General features: G+C 45.8%; 1 protein-coding gene across 2 annotated transcripts in view; it reads right to left on the bottom strand.

Annotated features, from left to right (window-relative positions):
* HEG1 (heart development protein with EGF-like domains 1) overlaps window positions 1-17,915 on the bottom strand; it is a 55,542-nt gene extending 37,627 nt beyond the window's left edge. The window contains exons 1-8 of one of the 2 annotated variants that reach the window (XM_012733504.1): window positions 17,853-17,915; window positions 15,994-16,272; window positions 10,802-11,134; window positions 8,553-8,888; window positions 5,811-6,095; window positions 3,625-4,950; window positions 1,179-1,295; window positions 492-611 (exon numbers count right to left, since the gene is read on the bottom strand). In XM_012733504.1, the coding sequence (XP_012588958.1) occupies window positions 492-611; window positions 1,179-1,295; window positions 3,625-4,950; window positions 5,811-6,095; window positions 8,553-8,888; window positions 10,802-11,134; window positions 15,994-16,272; window positions 17,853-17,874 (2,818 nt within the window). In that variant the 5' untranslated portion in view covers window positions 17,875-17,915. Of the gene's footprint in view, window positions 1-491; window positions 612-1,178; window positions 1,296-3,624; window positions 4,951-5,810; window positions 6,096-8,552; window positions 8,889-10,801; window positions 11,138-15,993; window positions 16,273-17,852 lie in introns of both variants that reach the window. The other variant, XM_012733511.1, reaches the window with a different exon arrangement.
* Window positions 17,916-18,905: the final 990 nt, after the last annotated feature.

Below are 18,905 nucleotides of genomic sequence, written 5' to 3'. Positions count from 1 at the left end.
AGATCCTTTTAAAAAATGTTTGAATATGGTAGGATAATCAGGGATTTATTACCTTTCTCCCCCCGCCAACTAAAAATTTTTATCTATATTTATGTATGTATTTATTTATTTAGTTTGACTATATGGTTATAGTATAATTTTGATATGTGTTTGTCCTCTCCCCTAACTGCAGAGTGGAAGGATTAGGCAAATAATGTTAGGCACACAGAACAGCGTATTTATGTAGTGATTAACATGCTTGTATACTTGGAATAACACTCAAAATGTGAAGACATAAAGTGTGTACAAATACTCTACGATTCCAACTCCTTAAATATATAATGCATACAATAAAGTGCTTCTCTCCGAGTGGCTGAATCATAGTTACCATCTTCTACATCTTTCCATATTCTTTACGTCTGTGCCTTGGATGAATATTAATTTCCATTAGATGTTATTGTGTAAAATGTACGGCAGTGCCAAAAAATTCTAAGATAGGCTAATACCCTTACCCAAATTGCATATTCCTTTTTCCAACTGGTACCCAACTGGGCACTGGCAGATAAAGGATCCCTGAGTATTGTTGCACACGGCCAGGGGCGGACAGGGGTTCAGGAGGCATTCATTCACATCTGTGGAGGACAGAAAACAAGGGCATGCAACATCTGTAGCAGACAGCAACCCATGAGTCAGTGCAGGAAGCACTCACGAAGGGCTGAAGGCTTCCAAGTGGTGGAGCCAGAGAGGAGGAGGCTGCTTGGCCCTCCAAGGGCTGCCAGTTTATGGCAGTGGGCAGCTCATCTGCACCAAACTGTGAGTACAAGGTAGGGTTTGGAAGTACAGACAAGCAGATTTTAATGGGCAGAAAAAATTAAGAACTGTTTCAAATAACATCTGGATTAAAACAGAGGCTTGGATAAAAGACATGGGTTGGGAATGAGGGAATTCTATAGGGAGATAGTGCCTCAAGGGTGGGAAGGGCAGTTGGTTCAATGTGGCCAGAGTGTAGGGCCCACAGAATGGAGCCAGACCATGCAGGTATCAGAATGGCTGTCTGACAACACATAACAATGCTAACGCTCAAGGAAGCAGGGTGTTAATTAAAAATCTTACTCCCTACATTTGGGAGGAAGAGGAATGTACTGCCTATCTCAGTGTCTATTGCCATGCAGACTGCCAAAAATCACACTTCCTCTTACCCACACTGCAGTCATCCCCTTGCCAGGAAGATGAGCACATGCAACGATACCCACGGCTGGTGGGGTCCACAAGGCATTTCCCATCATGGAGACAGGGGTTAGTGGCACAGCTGTTAACTAAAAACACATTCCAGGAATAAAGCAGTTAATCACACAGGAAACATAAAGGCAGCTTCAGGTCAATATTTAATTTTTCCAGCTAATATTTGATTTCTGCTTATTTCTGTTGACTTGCCATGAATAGTCACACTACCAAAATAGCGTTTGTTCCCAAAAGGTGCAGAAGAGACGTGGTGGGGCTGGACGCCAGTATTAGCTTGTGGACATAACCATATGTTGGACAATTGGAACCCTGAACACAAGAAGTGGTTCAAATTCAAATGCTGCCCATAGGTCATACAGTTCAGGGTGGAAGACATCGCTTCTGTGATACTGAGACAAGCCTACTTGAATCAATGAAAATTTAAAACACATATTAAGAAGAATAAAGGATCCCTCATCAACTATTCTCCCTGCTTCAAGATTTCCCCTTATCCAAAAATCTCCAAGTGTAGCTGGGCCTCCGTATATTGTGCAGTCACTTAGAAAAACAACTGGAGTTGAGCATTACAAAGCCCTCTCTTCATATAATGTAACAATGAGCCCTTCACAGACACCCTACGGATGTGCTGGCTTCACTGCTGTCTCTGCTCCGGCTCCCAAGGCCCACACTCCCTGTTCTGGTCTGTATAGCTGGCACTGTCAAGCTCCAAATCTATAATAACTGCTTAATAAGTAAGGCGTGTGTGTGTGTGTGTATGTATATGTGTGTGTGTGTGTGTGTATATATATATATATATATATATATAGAGAGAGAGAGAGAGAGAGAGATATATATAGATATATATATATATATAGGTCACACAGTTCAGGGTTGATTATAAGATAAGGGGAAAATTTTGCAGCAGGAAGAATGGTTGATCAGGGATCCTTTATTCTGTTTAATATCTGTTTTAAATTTTCATTGATTCAAGTAGGCTTTGTCAGTATCACAGAAGCAACATCATCCACCCTGAACTGTGTGGCATTTGAATTTGAACCACTTCTTGTGTTTAGGAATCCAGTTGTCTAATAGATATATATAGAAAGGTTGAAACTAATCACATTCATTAACTGCATCTTCTCTGAGAAAATCAGCAAAATGAGAAAAGGAAAGTAGAAGTCAAGAATTCAAAAACCAAAAGAACAAGTACAGGAGACCTAAAGATGGTATTGGTATTCCTCACTGCTACTTTAGTACACCAGCGTGAACAATGTCCATATGTCCAAATACTCCACCCCAGGACAACGTCACAGAGGACGTGTTGACAGCCAGTAATGGTGCTCCCAGTACTCGCTACACCTGCTGCCGTGGGCTGGCAGGGAGGCAGGTGTGTGAATTATGTGCTATCTGGAATTGGGCTGTTTTTGATCTCTGGAAATGAGGCCTTCTGACCCCTCAGGTCAGGTCCCCAAACTTCTAGGAAAAGGATCAACCTTCCATTTTCCTAGGAAAAATGATCGAGCTCTCAGATCACTGACACAAAGGGGTGACCTATGCATCCTGACACAGTGGGGGGCTGGGCATGGAGGTGGATTACAACCCTCCAGCCCCAGGCTGGTCATGACTGACTGAGCTCCCACTTCAGTTGCTACAGAGCACACCTCTTCTTTCCTTCTTCCTTAATACCCCAGTCTCCATACCCCCTTCAGCAACGGCAGTTCCCTATCCGAGTGCACAAGCCAGATGCACAACGCTGAACATTATATCAAAAGATACATCCTCCTACTTTCTTCTATCTTTCCTCAAATGATAATCACATGATGCCTTTCTTTTCCTTGTACCAGAAGCTCCGAGGTTAGAAAGACAGCCTCGAGCACAATGCACGGAGCCGTGGTTCAGGTAGCGCTATGAGAAATCAGTCATCAGCTTCTCACTGAACATGCCCCCCACCCAGCTAGTAACATGATCTTAGGGAGACAAAGGAGCCCAGGCTGTCTCTGAAGAGCCAACTGACTGACTTGGAAACTCGGGGCTCTGAGCTGGGAGCTGATCCCTCTGTATCTCAGAAGACCTCCTTCTTGGCTCAGGTTCCATACCCTCCTACCCTGCATCACTGCAGCTCTGGCCTCAGAAGCATTAAAGGCATGCTTGTGAAGTCCCTAACACTGCAGGCCAGTACAAGCCACAGTTGCACTGTGTATTAAAGTTGCATACCATCAATGGTGTCCTCTCCTCTTACCTCAGGAGAATTATGCAATTCAGAGGTTTAAAAAAAAAAAAAATCAGGTCTACTGTGACACAATTTTATGTTTTATGTGCTTCAACAGGAAGCATTTGTGGTCACAAAACAGACACAGCACTACTGCAGAGCCCACCACACCCCAGCCCCATGCAGCACAGCGTGCTCAGGCCACTGTGTTCTACCTGAGGCTGGAGACGACAAAGCCACCGGTGACTGTGTGCTGCTCTGAGACGGAGGAGGCGACATTTCAGCCGTAGAGACATCTGTGGTTTGGAAAGGAGACGTCCTGAGGAAGTGTGACGCTGAACTGTAGTCCTCTCCCGTGCCGGGCTCAGTGGTCAACTCTCTTGCTGATGTGGGCACACTGATCAGGGGGGTCAATTGGGTGGTAGCATCTTGAGGCTCTGGGTTCCCTCTGGTAGTAGCAGCAACTTCTCTTGGGCTCTGTGACACTAGAATTTCAGGACTGGAAGGCAGAGGTGGTTTTCCTGATGTAGGCTGTGCTGTGGTGGGAGCTGCAGTTGGACCTGCTGTGCTCGATGGGGGGGCGGCGGTGGGCCCGGGAAGAGGAGAGGGCTTGAGAGTGGAGGTTTTCAAACTTGGATATGTTTGGGCTAAGCTGGCGCTTGTGATTGGGAGGGTGGACCCAGGAGAGAACTCTGTTGACGCTGGAGGCAAAGGGGTCCCTGAAGTGGAGCTCACTGGTACAGCTCTGGTGGCTTCGGTGGGCAGAGACTCCACGTTTGGTAGCTTTGAATCCGTAAGGATTTTCTCGTGGTGTGAGCTGCTCTGGGGATGTGAGCCTGCCGTTTGACTACTGGGGAGCATGGCCACAGATGCTGCTGCTGTGGATACACGAACTGAAGTCACAGGCGTGTCCCTTGCCTTGGGCAGAACCGGGGTAGAAAGTGACGATGGCCAGACTGTTTGGGAAGCAGACAGAGAGGCAGGGGTCGACGCAGTCATGGAGACTGGAGAAGGTGGCGATGAGGATGACAAAGTGGGGGTACCGGGGGTTGGCTTTTGCGGGTGAGTGGTGGCCCTGGTGGACGGCCATGCTGAGGTCGGCTGGTAGGACTGTGACACAGAGGGCAGGGGCAGTGGGGACCCTGAAGAGGACGAGTTGCCAACCGCTCCAGCATCAGCGTCCAGAAGAACCAGGGTGCCTGCCACGTTCATGGTGGGTGTATAGGACGGAGGGTGGGCTGTGTGCACAGCCAGTGACTCTGTGGCAGGCTGAGCATATCCCCCCGCACTGGGTGAGACTTTCTTTCTTCCCGTCGGGACCTGAGAAGAGGAAGAATGGTCTGAATGTGAAAAGTTTGAGATCTGAACAGAAGAAGTAGAACTCTCCCGTATGTCTGAGGACGAGCTGTTGTCTGTAATGGACAGTAAGGCCCGTTCTCCCTTGGTGAACGTAGATGACACGTAGGTGTGGTCTGTGAGGTCGCTGGAAGTCCTCTGTACAGTGTCGGTGCCACTCACTTGATCTCGGCTGACGCCAGTGACTGCAAAGGAAAAAACGGAGGTCAGGCCAACTAAGCCAGTAACAGAGCTCCTGAACACTTCCCGTGTCCTACGCCTGGATGCCAGGGATGAGACGCTTCCATGGAGAGGTGGCTTTCAGTGGCAGTCCTGCAGAATGGGAAGGGCTACTCTGGCGGGGGACGCAAGGATGGGCAGTGAAAGTGATCCAAGTGCGGTCAGGGGCAGAGACTAGGAAGTAGGGCCAAATTCCCTCCCCAGGACTTTCTCATCAAGCAAATTGGCATCTGAAAAGCAATTAAGACCCCAAACAGAACAAGTTCTGCCTAAATAGGAAAGTGGAAAGCCTAGTTTTCCATTCTGTAGAATACACTGGTATGACCAGTCACACATGAATTGACACGGGGCCTGTCAATTTTTTAAAACATTAGCTGTTTGCTTTAAGACATTAGTGAGAAATGGCATTGTGGTTGGAAGACAGAGGTGGCCTTGGCTTTTGTTTTGTTTCTTTTGAAATGCATGTATTTGTTCCTGTTTTGTTTGTTTGTTTAGACGCTTGAGCTTGAGCACCAAGAATTCCCTTGGACATCCCCTCCTCCACATCAGAGCCAGCCCCCAGGCACGAGTGGCTATAGGCTATAGCCCTTCAGTCTCCTTAATTTCCAGCATCTTGGTAGGTAACATCACAAATGCTTCAGGCAAGGGTGTGATGTGTGTGTGTGTGTGTGTGTGTGTTTGGTGAGGGGGGGCAGAAAGGAGCCAGTGGGAAAACTCAAGAGTTCTCACCAAGAGCTTATAAGGTACTTTGTGGAGCTTAATCAATCTGGGCCTGGAAGCCAACTGACAGACTAGCCAAGGGAATGTGGAAATATCCTACTGTCACCTCCAAGGATTTGTGAGACAGGCAGGGAGCCTGCCTCCAAGTGGGCATCACCAGTCACTGTCATGTCCCCATGCAGCGTGGCACTCTCTGTTTCTGGGTGCACCGCGGAGGGCCCCTCTCCCCTGAAAGTCGTGCTCCCATTGGTGAGAGACCGTAGCGTGCGCTCTCCGCTTCCAGTGACCGTAGCTGAAGTGTGTGTGCCCAGGGCTCGAGCACCCAGAGTCCCCCTGGATGTCCCCTCCTCCACATCAGGGCCGGGCCCCAGCGCAGGGCCATCTTCAGTGGCTGCAGGAAGATGGAAAAGGGGGGTGACGGTAAACACAGGGCAGAGCAGTGGTCTCAGGAGTAAGTCTCCCTTCCTGGGGTCTGTTAACCAGAACGTGTGCCTAACTCTCTCAGGGTCTTGATCTGAAACTCACAACGTGGAAAACCAATGTGAGGGTGTTGTTCTTGCAAACTGTATCAGTGACAGAAACCTTGAGAATCACGTGGATCAGTGCCTCTGCTCAGGTGGCCTTGATTTATGGGAACATTTATTTCCCCTGTGAACAGAATCAATACCATATTTCTGCGTTGTGATATATAATAAATAGAGTTCATGTCAGGGAAAAATTGGTGGTGGCTATGGAGGTGGTGAATGTAGGCAAAACACTAACAATGCTTTGGGGCGATAGACCTCTGACAAGGCCCAGGAGGGAGGCCCACATTACTCTGAAGACTTTTTTTTTAAAGATTTTATTTATTTGTGCACACAAGAACTGGGGAATAGGCCAGAGGTGTGGGGATGAGAGGATTCAACAGAGACAGTGGGGAGCAATACAGGAAGATTGACTGAAACACTGCTGAGGGAGCAGGGGGAGAGACAGGAGAGACAGGAGAGACAGGAGAGTTCTGCTGCACCATGTGGGTCACCTCCCTGGCCGTGAATCAAACTCATGCTGCAGTGGGTGTGGACAGCTTCACAGTGTTGTGCTTTAACCCACTGTGCCACCAGGGAGGGTCTACTCTGAAATCTTTTAACACCTGGTAGGACCAGTAATACATGAATTGACACAGGGCCTGTCATTCTTTTAAAATATTAGCTCTTTGCTTTAATACATCAGTGAGAAATGGCATTTTAGTCGGCAGCCAGAGGTGGGCCTGGCTTTTGTTTTGTCTTATTTCTTTTGAAATGCATGTATTTATTCCCGTTTTGTTTGTTTGTTTGGTGAGTATAGAGTAGGAGCAGTTTAGACATGATTAAATATCTTTTTCTTTCTTGGGTATATGTTTTATTTTATAAGCTTAAATAATCTAATCTTAGATTAATAGACTAGCAAATAAATACTTCTTTTCAGAAATGATGGAAATGAGATCTAATTCCTTTTGGTGTAAATTCTTCATAATCTGGCTCTGTGAAAGTTTCCTTCCCTAGTTTTATGCCGATTCCTCCATCAGACTACCTCTTGATCCCCTATGGACACATCTTGATGTAAAACGGATATCAAGCTGAGTGTTAGGTAAGTATTGGATAACGACAGGAATGAGCATGGCACAGGGAATCTCACTGACCTAGAGCAGCACTGAGAAAGCCAGGACTCGACAGGGATGATTTATCCCTGACGGAAGGGCTTAATGGACCCACAGAAAGACATCTAGAAGCACTAGCCTCCACGCAAAGAGAAGAAGACCTGGGATGGGAAGACTGTAACTCTCTAGTCAACAAAACTCAGACAAACAGCATCATGAGTGAAGAATTGTCACCTGAACCCGAAGGAATGAACGGACCAAGAACACTAAAAGGTTCAATGCAGACTCAGTCAGCTTTGGATGATTCAGAGAAAACAATAATGAGCATTAGATTAAGCCACAGTGAGGTGGTTTCAGGACTAAGGCTACCCCTTATCCAACTCATAACCGCACGCCAAGATCCACGCACATGAAATCACAGTTTCCTCATAAAACAGCTGAGCATTCACTGCAGGTTGAGGGATGCTGGAGAGATGGAAAAGCTACACTCCTGGTCTGAGGAGGCAGAAATTTTGAGTGTATCAATGGTGAGGGATGAAAATGATTCCTTTTGTTTGGGAGTAAGATAATGTGTTTTCCATGCACTGACACAGTCCTCCATCACGTGTGATACACTTTCATGGAAAGCACATCCTTTCCCACATCACATGAGTGGTAATACACACGCATTAGGGTTAGTAATTAGGATGTTCGTATGGGGAAACAGCCATTATTATCAGTGATAGAGGTAAGTATAGGAAAGAATTTAAGCCTATTGTAAGTTTAAATGCTATTTTAATGCATTTTTGCTTTAGTCATTACATACATGATGTTGACAAAGCTACTGAAAACTGCATTTAAAAATTACCCAGAAATATTAAAAAAGAAATAGCAGAAGAAAAGTTTTCTAGAATTTATAAACTGGACTTTATCAACAGTATCAATTGAGGCAGGTATGGTGGCAAAAGGTGGCCACACGGAATGGATGTATGTGGCAGAGAAGTACCTGAGCTGTGTGTGAGAGAGGCAGGTAGCCACAGCAGCTCCTTGGAGACATACCAGAAAAAAATCTCTGGGTATCCTGGTTTTTCTGTACCAATCCCCTACAACAGCTCAGGAATAATGAAATGAAAGGGGTCCAGGGAGCTACTTCATCACTGCATAACCTTAATATGCCACTGGCCATCAGAAGCCCGGTGAGCCCTCCCCCTCTGTGGCCAGCCCTATGAAGTGAAAACTCACTAAAGCGCTCACCACGTGGTGCTGAGAAATCCAGGCTTTCTGAGGAAGAGGAAGACAGAAACCGGGCTGACGGTTCAGAGGAACTCCTTGCGCGCAGCACTGTGTCACTCCCTCTGGACTGCGGGGCAGAGGCTGAGAACTGGGTCCAAACTGAAGCATTCACAACTTCAGGAGGCGAAGTAGAGCTTCCTGTTACATCTGCAAATGTCTCGCTCTCCGTCAGGAGCCAGGGTGCTGTGTTCTCTCCGCCTCTCACCGAAGGGACTGTCCTGGACCCTGCCTCTGTCTGTGACTCATCACTTCTGCTTTCCACATTAGAGCTGCTGACAAGCTGGCGTCCACTCGAGGCTGTGAGGGGCCGCAGAAAACCAGCCATGAAGTGAAAGAGATCCCTCTTCAGCCAGGAGGCCTGAGATCCTCCTCTAAGGAAGGATTCCCTTGGCAAGGACCTTGCACACCCCTTACTATGTACGTGCAACCTGCCGTGCATTTTCATATTTAAATGATTATTTCAAAACTCTCAAATGTCTCCCAGAAAACAATACTAAAAATAAAAATGGGTGACATCTTCAAACAACTGGCAACAACAAATGTTGGCGAGGATGTGGAGAAAAAGGAACTCTCCTGCATTGCTGGTGGGAATGCAAACTAGTACAACCATTATGGAAAACTGTTTGGAGGTTCCTCAAACTGCTAAACATGGAGCTTCCCTATGACCCAGCAATCCCACTCCTAGGTATCTACCCAAAAGACACAAAAACACTGATTGAAAAAGATACTTGTACCCCCATGTTTATTGCTGCTTTATTTACAATTGGAAAAACATGGAAGCAGCCCAAATGCCCAAAAGTAGATGACTGGATTAGAAAGATGTGGTACATATATACAATGGAATATTACTCAGCAACCAAAAAAGAGAAACACATGTCTTTTGCAGCAACTTGGATGGAGCTGGAAAAGATCATGCTTAGTGAGATAAGCCAGAAAGAGAAAGAAAAATACCGGATGGTTTCACTCATAGCAGGAGTATAATGGACCAGGCGAGAAAATAACAAAAATAATGAACAACCATAGACCAGAGACATTCTGTGGGGGTGGAGTGGGGAATGGGATCAAAAACGGGGGTGGGGGTGGAGGGAGGGAAATGCATGGGACTATGGTGATTTCACACGGGTGATTTGGTGATGGGAAACCGGTGGGGATTACAATGGAGATGAAAAAAAAAAATGTGCAAAATGATGTAAAAATAAACTTTAAAAAAAAAAATAAAAATAAAAATGGGTGAAGGGAAAGCTTTTAAACAGTGAGTACAAAGTAGCAGAGTAACTTATAGTGACTTGAGTGTTTTATTCTCTTTCCTCGAAGAAGTGGTGATGGGGGTGAGTTGTTATGTCCAAAAATATGAGGTGCTAAATACACTACTGAATCGGAGCAATTTTCCTTTTTCTCTTTTAAAGATCTATCCATCCATGCATACAAGAACTGGGGTATAGGCCAGAGGTGCAGAGAGGTGAGAGGACCCACTAGAGACAGAGTGGGGAGCAGAACAGGCAGATATACCAAAATATGCTGCTGAGGGGAGCAGCGGGAGGGTCAAGAGAGGTCTGCCATGCCATGCAGATCACCTCCCTGGCCTCGCCCCTCTGGCTGGGGACCGAACTCGTGCTGCAGTGGCTGCAGACAGTCTCATAGTGCCACACTTTAACCCGCTGCGCACCAAGGAGGTCCCCTGAATCAGAGCAGGTTTCTAAAACAGTAAAGATTATTTTAACTTCAGAGTACAGCAAACACACTATCCACTACAGGGAGATAGCAAACGATAAATTTGGGGGACACATGTTTATCTGCATAATTTATTTGACCAGGTGTTCTGTAGGAAAAATAACTGGAGCCAAATTTAATGAGCAGAAAAGCTCTTGCTTTGAAGACCATGCAGCTGAGTGAAAAGATGAAATCAGCGGTGGGAAAGCTGACACCAGGTCTCGCCTCTGCTGTGAGAGAGCTCGAGGACTGTGTGTCATTCCTTAAATTCTCAGGGCCTCAGTTTTCGCATCTATCAGAAAGCAGGAGGTATAATGTCTGGCCAGTGAAATTCACAATATACTCGTAAGGATGGAAAGCAATTTGCAATAATGATCTACACCAGATAAAGAAGATCAGCCACCTAGCAACACCCTTCAAATGATCTTGAAGCAATTCCTTAAGAAAATTCAACAAGTTTTAAATGTCCATGAAAGATCAAACAAAGGCTGAATACTTACTTGGCGAATCATTTTGCCAAAATCCCACTGAGACCTCGGAAGATGCAAGGCCAAATGCATTTTCTGTGGATGGCTCGATGAATTTCCCACCTTCCGTATTACTGATGGTTCCACTGTTTCTTCTCAGTTCTGCCTCGGAGGGTGAAGCATGGACGGATGCTGAGGCCATGGCAATTTTGGAGTCCTCAGGGAAAGCTTCAGTCTTGTTTAGAGGCCCCAGACTGACAGTTCCTGGGACACCATCAGGGAACGTGGTGGCGACATGTGCTCCCACTGTCTGCCTGACGGAGGGGCCTTGGAGAGCAGCGGTGTTTAATTCTCCTACATTTCCAGCTGCTAAAATGGAAGAAAAGATGCTTCAAGACTATGCAGGATATTAGGAAAATCAGGACGTAGCTAGATGTACACACTGTTTCTCAGCTTCTGGTAGATGAGTCTAGATAACATGGACTATGCTGACACATGACAGCCTCTTTCATTCTCTCTCACCTCATAGGGCTAAATGGAGTAGGGATGAGCTCCTCACCAAGCACAATGAAAGCTTCTCCTCAAGCATCTATACCTACGTAATGAAAGGCTTCAAGCTGTTGATGATCACCCAGAAATAGGAAGAAAAGGTTTATTATATATGATTTCCTGAAGACTTCATCCTATGTGCAATTGTGACTAAAAGCACAAATAAATATTAAATATAGTAAAGGGAGAGAGCACAGGAGACAAAGTGGGTCCTCCTGTTCTGGCACAAGCCACCGTAGCAGCCCTACACTTAGGGCAAAGCCTGCAGCTCTGGCAGCTGGGCTGCCACGGAGATGCTGCCACCCACAGAAGCTGGCCCAGCCGCTTCAGTGCGAGTTTGAGCCCCGCTCCGGAGGTGACCACACGGCGTGGCAGACCTCTCCTGACCCGCCCGCTGCTCCCCTCAGCAGTGTGCTTCATCCATCTGCCTGTTCTGCTCCCCACTCTGTCTCGGGTGAAGCCTCTCACTGCCCCTGCACCTCTGGCCTGTACCCCAGTTCTGTATGCATAGATAAATAAATTTTTTTTTTTAAAAAAGCACAAACAAGAGGATTTTGGGTATGAAAAAGAAAGCCTGGTAGAGATATGCCCCAAATCCTAATTCAATGCCTTCGTTTCTCAAACCTAACTTCACCATTCCAGCAAATGAATGGTCACAGAAAAATCACACAAAAAATCAGAAATGCTGAAAGTCACAAAAAGAAAACAGCTGTTTTCTCTGCCCCTAAACTTGGTGGGACATTACTTCATCATCTCACCCTCCTCATCATTAATGACAGTTGCCATTTACCCACCTGTGACAATGTGCAGTACTTATATGTCCCTTCCTACACTGTGCTTCGTAAGTAGTTCAGATACATGATCTCACTTAGTTCTCACAGTACAGTTATGGAGTACCTCAATAATAGGAGGAAATGTTTGGTTGAACTAATCTACAATCACTACTGTACTATTAAATAGTGCGTGCGTAAACATCTAGGAGGAATTTTCCCTGTGTCTAAAAAATAGGCCAACACTATCAATTATGTAGTAATTACCCTTTCTTGCTCATTTCAGGGAAGAAGCTACCATTCAAAAATGGAAGGTCATGCATTTGGGACCATGTATTTGGGAGTAGAAAGTCATGTCCCCTAATTTTTTGTAACAGGAGTGCAAGGAATGCCTATCTACCTAGTAAAAATATCTGAGTTACCTTCCCATCACAACATAGCATACTGGAACATTAAGTATGCCTCAAATGCTCAACCTTAGCTTGACTGCTATCTAGAACTTGCCAAAAACTAGCTGAAGCAGCTGATATTTAAGGAAGATATGCTAAATCTACAATCTTCTGAGTTATTTATGCTTTCCTTCACAAAGTGAAATCACCGCAAAGCAATTTACCCAGACCACATTAGCTCAGCTGCCCACACACTTTCTTGAGTTGAGACCCATTATTATACCCTCAACTCCTATTAAAAATCTATATACGATATCACCTTTTAAAGAACAGTAGCACAATTTCTATAAGACAGCAATTGAAGACATTTTCTATTATAAGTCTCAGCATTCCTTATATAAATATTCCTCTTGGAATTCACTGCCCCAAAGTACTTATGCTATGGATAAAATTGTGCTCACTTCATCTGACAACAATCTCATGCCCCACCCGGTTTCCCTCTGTGCCCTGGTTTCCAGGAAGCTCAGTACTAAATTTAGTGCTCAATTGTAGGTTCTCTCACACAATTCAACATACACATATCTCTTTCCGCCTTCATAAATGAACTTTTTCCTGTTAGTTGCTCTACTTACTTTTCTCTCTACTGATCAAATAATACATGTTCGGTATGGAAAATAGGGCAAGTAAAGAAAGATGCAGGGTGGCAAGAAAAATAATTTCAACTGGCTTCTAGTCTCTTTTTAAGAATTCAATTTAGCTGTTTGGGCCTGGACCCCCTTTAAAGAATACATTTATTGGGATCTCCCTGGTGCCACAAGGGTTAAAGTCTCAGTGTTAGCAAGCAACTGCCAGTTACTACAGTATGTGTTCCATGTGGCACAGCAGGTCACCTGCTGCTCCCCTCAGCAGTGTATTTCAGTCCATTTGACTGTTCTGCTCCCCACTCTGTCTCTGGTGAATCTTCTCACTCCCCAAGCCTCTGGCCACCCCCAGTTCTTGCGTTTCTAAATAAATAAGATCTTTTAAAAATGTATAAAAATGAAAAATAATACATTCATTGGCACACACGGTACTTTGGGAAGCAGGTGACGCCTGACCGTCTGTCCTTGGATGTGCTTCTAGGTAACAGCAGAGTGAGGTGTGGAAGAAGGCACAGACTCTAAAGGCTGAATGCACTGGGAATAGCAGGTCCTACCTAGAACCACAAAGGATCCTTGGTATTATCCAATCTCTTCACGTCTCAAATCAGGAGCTCCACTCCCCCTGGGAAGGCTCATAAGGAGGAGAATCGCTCACCTGACTGGTCTGTGACAGAGCTGTCACGGGGTCACATTGATCAGTGGATGGTCAGGCCAACTGTCGCAAGGGCTCGCCGCCCACCCTTTTGCTCCTATTCACAAAGAGCCCTCCGGGCCTGCCTCTGGCAAGTCTTGGCGGCTCTCCCAGTGCTCTGTCTCAGTGGCAGAGTTCCTGAACCCTCGGTGAGAACAGGATGACATCCCAAGACTTACATTTAAGGGGGAGGAGGAGTTCTGCTGGGTAGCAGATACTAACCCAGCCTTAAAAAAGAAACTTTTTTCAGGATCTCCCTGGTGGTGCAACAGGTTAAAACACCACAGGTTAAAAGCTCTCCGAAGCTACTGCTGCATGAGTTCAATCCCCGGACAGGGAGCTGACCCACATGGCTCAGCAGACCTCTCCTGACCCGCCAGCTGCTCTCCTCAGCAGTGTACTTCGTCGATCCACCTATTCTGCTCCCTGCTCTGTCTCTGGTGAGGCCTCTCACTGTCCCTGCATGTCTGGTCTCTACCCCAGTTCTGTATGCATAAATAAATCTTTAAAACATGTCCCCTCTCCAGCCCCATGAGGAAGAGGGAAGCCTGGCAGGATGGATCCACACATTTCTGATTACCTGGCTATCCTCCCTTTTCTCAGCACCCAAAACATTCCAAAATCTGAGAGGGAGATGGGATTACACCTTACACAGAACACTCAGTTCACTAAGAAGGAGGGAATGCTCAGTGAAAGATTCAAGGAATTGGAAGGAGAGCATGTAACTCTCCACAAATTAAAAGTATAAGGTGGTTCTAAAAGGATGAACGCTCAAAGAATTTGAGCCAGTTTTTCTTGTACTGCTGAAAAATATAGGTGACAATAGAGTCAAGTCCAATAAAGCTGGAAACAAGCTGGTTTTCAAATGTAATACCATAGTGAGCTGAATTCAAATTATAAATATTAAATGATGCTGACCAGAATCAAAGTATAGCTTCCTAGAAAATGCTTTCTTTCCACCATTTAGAGAAGCTGGTTATAAATCACTGAGCCACAGAATTTTGGAGCTGGAAAGTACTGGAAGTATCGCAGCCTTTACCTAAGCTAACCAATGTTTAAGAATAAACTTTAAAAGCGATCTCCTAGAAACATAAATCATAAATTGTATCCATACCCAGTCAGTGGGAAGCTGTATACAGAATATATGGAAGAGGAATTGCTGCTTTAAATAGGCATTACCAAAAGGACCTCTGGGCTCAGTTTTTTGCTTTCATGACATAAACTCAAACTCCTAGCCTTGCAAAGTACTTCTAAAAACCTCTGACCTAGAAAAGTTTAAAATGGAAATTTCTGAAGCTGCATAACCTGTATTTCCCAAGAATATTTGAGTCCTCTGCACTCTGCTCCCTGTGATTGGGGTTCAGAGCACATTCAGCACACAGCCTCAGAAGAGAGAAGGTGGGCAGGGTTTCCAACATTCTCTGGCAGGAGGCTGGATGACCCGTCTGATGCTTGGCACATACCAACCCCCACTATTTATCAACAGCACCTTTTTCGGGGTTGTGGGGGGCCAGAGAGACTACACACAGTATGTGTCCTCAAGGGGAATCCAGTCTGTCTGGGTAGATAGGCATTAGGTCACGTGATGAATTGCACAGAGGATCGGAGTTGACGAAAAGCTTCGTAAAGATGGAGTAGCTGAGTGGGAACTGAGGTGATGGCTGGAAACTGGAATGGTTTCCAGAACTCACCACTGCAGTGTTGCAAACACCTATGCCGTCTGGCAATTTTTTAAACAATGCCTGGAAATTGTACACGTATGTTATCTTTGCCACTGAAGGGAATACTTGTGCAGTAATGAAGAAACAGATTCCAAATGGAATGCCATCATGCTTACCATTTCATTCACCTAGCGGAGGCCTCCAGTGAAGACACCCCACTCTGGTCTTTGTTGTAGATGTGTGTGAGGGAAAGGGGAGAGGCAGGGTTGCTGGGCAGAAAGGCCCAGAGCAGGCACCAGACCAACTATTATTTTCCTCCTTATACAGTTAGAGAAAACTTTTAAATAATTTAAAGATGAACTTTAACACTGAGTAAAATTGTACAAATGCTACTTTTACCCCAAATGCATAATGTCTTTTCCCCTGAGCACCTCTACCCAGTAACCTGCCAACATATGGAAGCAGCTAAGCACACACACGTGTTTATTTCTATTGGAGGGCTCCTCTGGGCCAACAGTACTCACATGAGGCAGGGGAGGAAGTCCTGGAAAAATGGGCTCCCGAGAGCTCTGTTCCCAAGGAGTTGCTCTTCCTGGAGTCTGTGGTCTTGTCTCCCATCTCCAAAGCAGGAGAGGACTGGCTCATAACTGAAGTGGCAGCCACATGGGCGTGCAAGGGCGCTTCTTCCGGGAGCCCCAACCCCCGCACCAGGGAGTCCCGGGCTGTTCCGTTCTCCGCTGGAGAAGAGACAGTTCTAACTTCTGATCCTGAACTGCCGGACGGCAGGCGAGGCCTCCCCAGAGCTGAAAGGAGAAGGCGACAGTGAAAATCGCCTCCCAGCATGTAACCTTTCCGTGGGCTCAGCTGTGACTTGGATAAAAGACAAACATGAGAAGAAATTAGGAGCAACTGCTCCCCCTATGCAAAATGAACTCCTGAATGAGGGATGACAAACTAAGACAAAGACTGCCTGTAGATCCCAGAACTAGCTTCCACTCTGTGGTAACACTCTCACAAAAGGAGCACACTGAAGCTACCCTGGACTCAGCAACGAGTCATCCAACCGTCACTCCATTCCACTGCATTGTCCCAGAATCTACTTAAATTCAACATAAACAAACATTCCACAATCTGAAGGACGGACAAAACCAGGCAGCACGATGTGTGGGCTGCCTCGGCTCTGTAGTCTCCACTCACGGGAACACACCAAACTGTCACACACCCTCCACCGCCCGCTCCCGACCGGGGCATTCTTGATGATGGCTTTCAATCCCCCTCTGGAAGACTCCTATGTCAGTCCCTTCTTCTCAACCCCCAAGGGCACTGGGCCTGACCTTAGCACCTCGTGGCTACATTTCTGGTCAGCCTGGGTGGTACTTCTGAGCCCAGGTTCCCTGCACCCCACCTACCACCCCAGATAACTTATACCTGCCTGCCCAGTGGATCCTCCCCAAACTGCATTTAATCACGTCATCGCCTTGTTCAAAAGCCTTCAGTGACCATTCCCACCAGCCCAGATCTAATCTGCCTGGTTTCCAAAGCCGTCCATGATTGTCCCTAGCCCTCCATACAAGCTCCTCTCCTCTGTGTGCCCTCCCCCAAGGCAGGCTGCTGGCCTTTCTGCCCCACAAAGAGGCTTCTCTCTTCTGTGTATCTTCACTCACATGCTCTGAGCATCCCATTCCTCAGCCGCCCCGCCCCCACAGACTTAGGCTCAAATCCCAGTTCTGAAACCTGTTAGCTGTTTGATGTATACACACAGGAATCATTCGTTTCTCTGAGCTTCAGTTTCCAAATTCCTGAAATGAAAATCATACGGTCTCATTGGCTTTCTGTTAGGTCTCAGAGACCAGACATGCTGGTATGTAGGAGGTGGCTGATCAGTTGTTCGTCTCCCTTATCTTCCCTTCCTCAATCCAATCTTGCTCATCTAGCGACAGTCCCTTCTTGAAATCCTTTGTAAAAGTGGCAAACCACTGAGACATGCAACAGAAGCAAGAACAACCATGTGAGCCACACAATACAATACACTGCAAAACCCATAGCCACTCTTCCCAGCAGATCGGGTACGTCTGAGATTGCAGTAAGTGTCAGCGTTACAGGACATTATCTGGAATCAGACTTGGTTTGTCCACGGACTGCAAATTCCACAGAACTGGCCTGGCCTATCTATCTACAAGTCTACATCCTCATCCAGTCTGTACTTAACAACTCAAGTAACCACAGCATGCCCAGATAGAGATTGCAGCACAGACTGGACATCCCCAGTCCAGGACTCTTGAGGGGGGATAACATGGCTCAGGGTGGAGACAGGGTGTGGAGGGGAGACGAGAAATTTTGTTTTCCGGGACTGGATACACATGAATGAAGTGAATAAACTCACCCGAGGTGCTGCTCTGGGACATCAGAAGTGTTGCTGTCTCAGGGCCATCCAGGGAAATGGTGAAATTTGTTCTCCTTGAAGAGTCATTTCTGCTTCCAGCATTTGCTGTTTCAGTTTGTAGAGAGAAGTTTCCTGGAGCATCTGAAGAAGTATGGTTCTTTCTGAAGGTCTGAACAAGCACAACTTCTTTGGAGGTCACGGTTGAAAAGTTCACTTGGTTCTGATCAAAAGTGATGCTTTCTATGTAGGGCTCACTGTTATTTTGTGACCAATGGCCTCTCATAGCAGCTAAAACAGTAAGAAAATGGGCCAGTGAGAACTTGCTGGCTTCTGAAAAGTAAATCTTCAGAAAAGTCAGCATAAGCAAATACATTGTTGAAAAATGGATTCAAGCAAAATAATTTCACATTATTTTTCCCACAGCAACTACTCTTGCAGCCCATTAAGAGAAATTATGAAGCAACAATCTAGATAGGATTAAATTTACTTGATAGAAAGAGATCAACACAGGGCTCCAGGAAAAGTACTTGCACCCTGGTGTCTGGGATGAGGTCAAAGGTCAGGTAAAAAAGAGGGTCAGGTGCATTTTTAAAGCACCAAGACTGTAAACTAGGCTTTCTGTTGGTGGAGGGTAAAAGTTGCCAGCTCTTAATCCTCACACCAATTCTTACAGATATGAAGTGGGGCATGCACATTTTGGGGCAAAAAAAGTGAAGGGTTGGCAATGTTACTAAAAGCTTAGAAATGTAAGTAGGTTATAATGATTTCATTTTCTTTAAATTTATCCTAAGGAATTATTAAGAATGTGGATAAAGATTTTGCTGCACATTCATTAGTGTATCATTGTTCATAATAGCCAAAAAAGAAAAAAAAAAAAGATAGGGAAGGGGAAAGTAAGAATAGGAAGGAGGGAAGGGGGGTGGAGAAAGGGAGGAAGGAAGTAAGGGAAAGAAATAGAATTGAAAAGAACCTAAAAATCCAACAGCCAGAGATCAATGAAATCAGTTGCAGTATACCCATATGAAAGTGATCTATATTTTTTTATTTTTACTT

Source organism: Condylura cristata, unplaced genomic scaffold (genome assembly GCF_000260355.1).
Source record: "Condylura cristata isolate star-nosed mole 26May11 unplaced genomic scaffold, ConCri1.0 scaffold00003, whole genome shotgun sequence".
Classification (NCBI taxonomy): Eukaryota; Metazoa; Chordata; class Mammalia; order Eulipotyphla; family Talpidae; genus Condylura; species Condylura cristata.
This window is presented reverse-complemented; position numbering and strand designations above follow the sequence as displayed.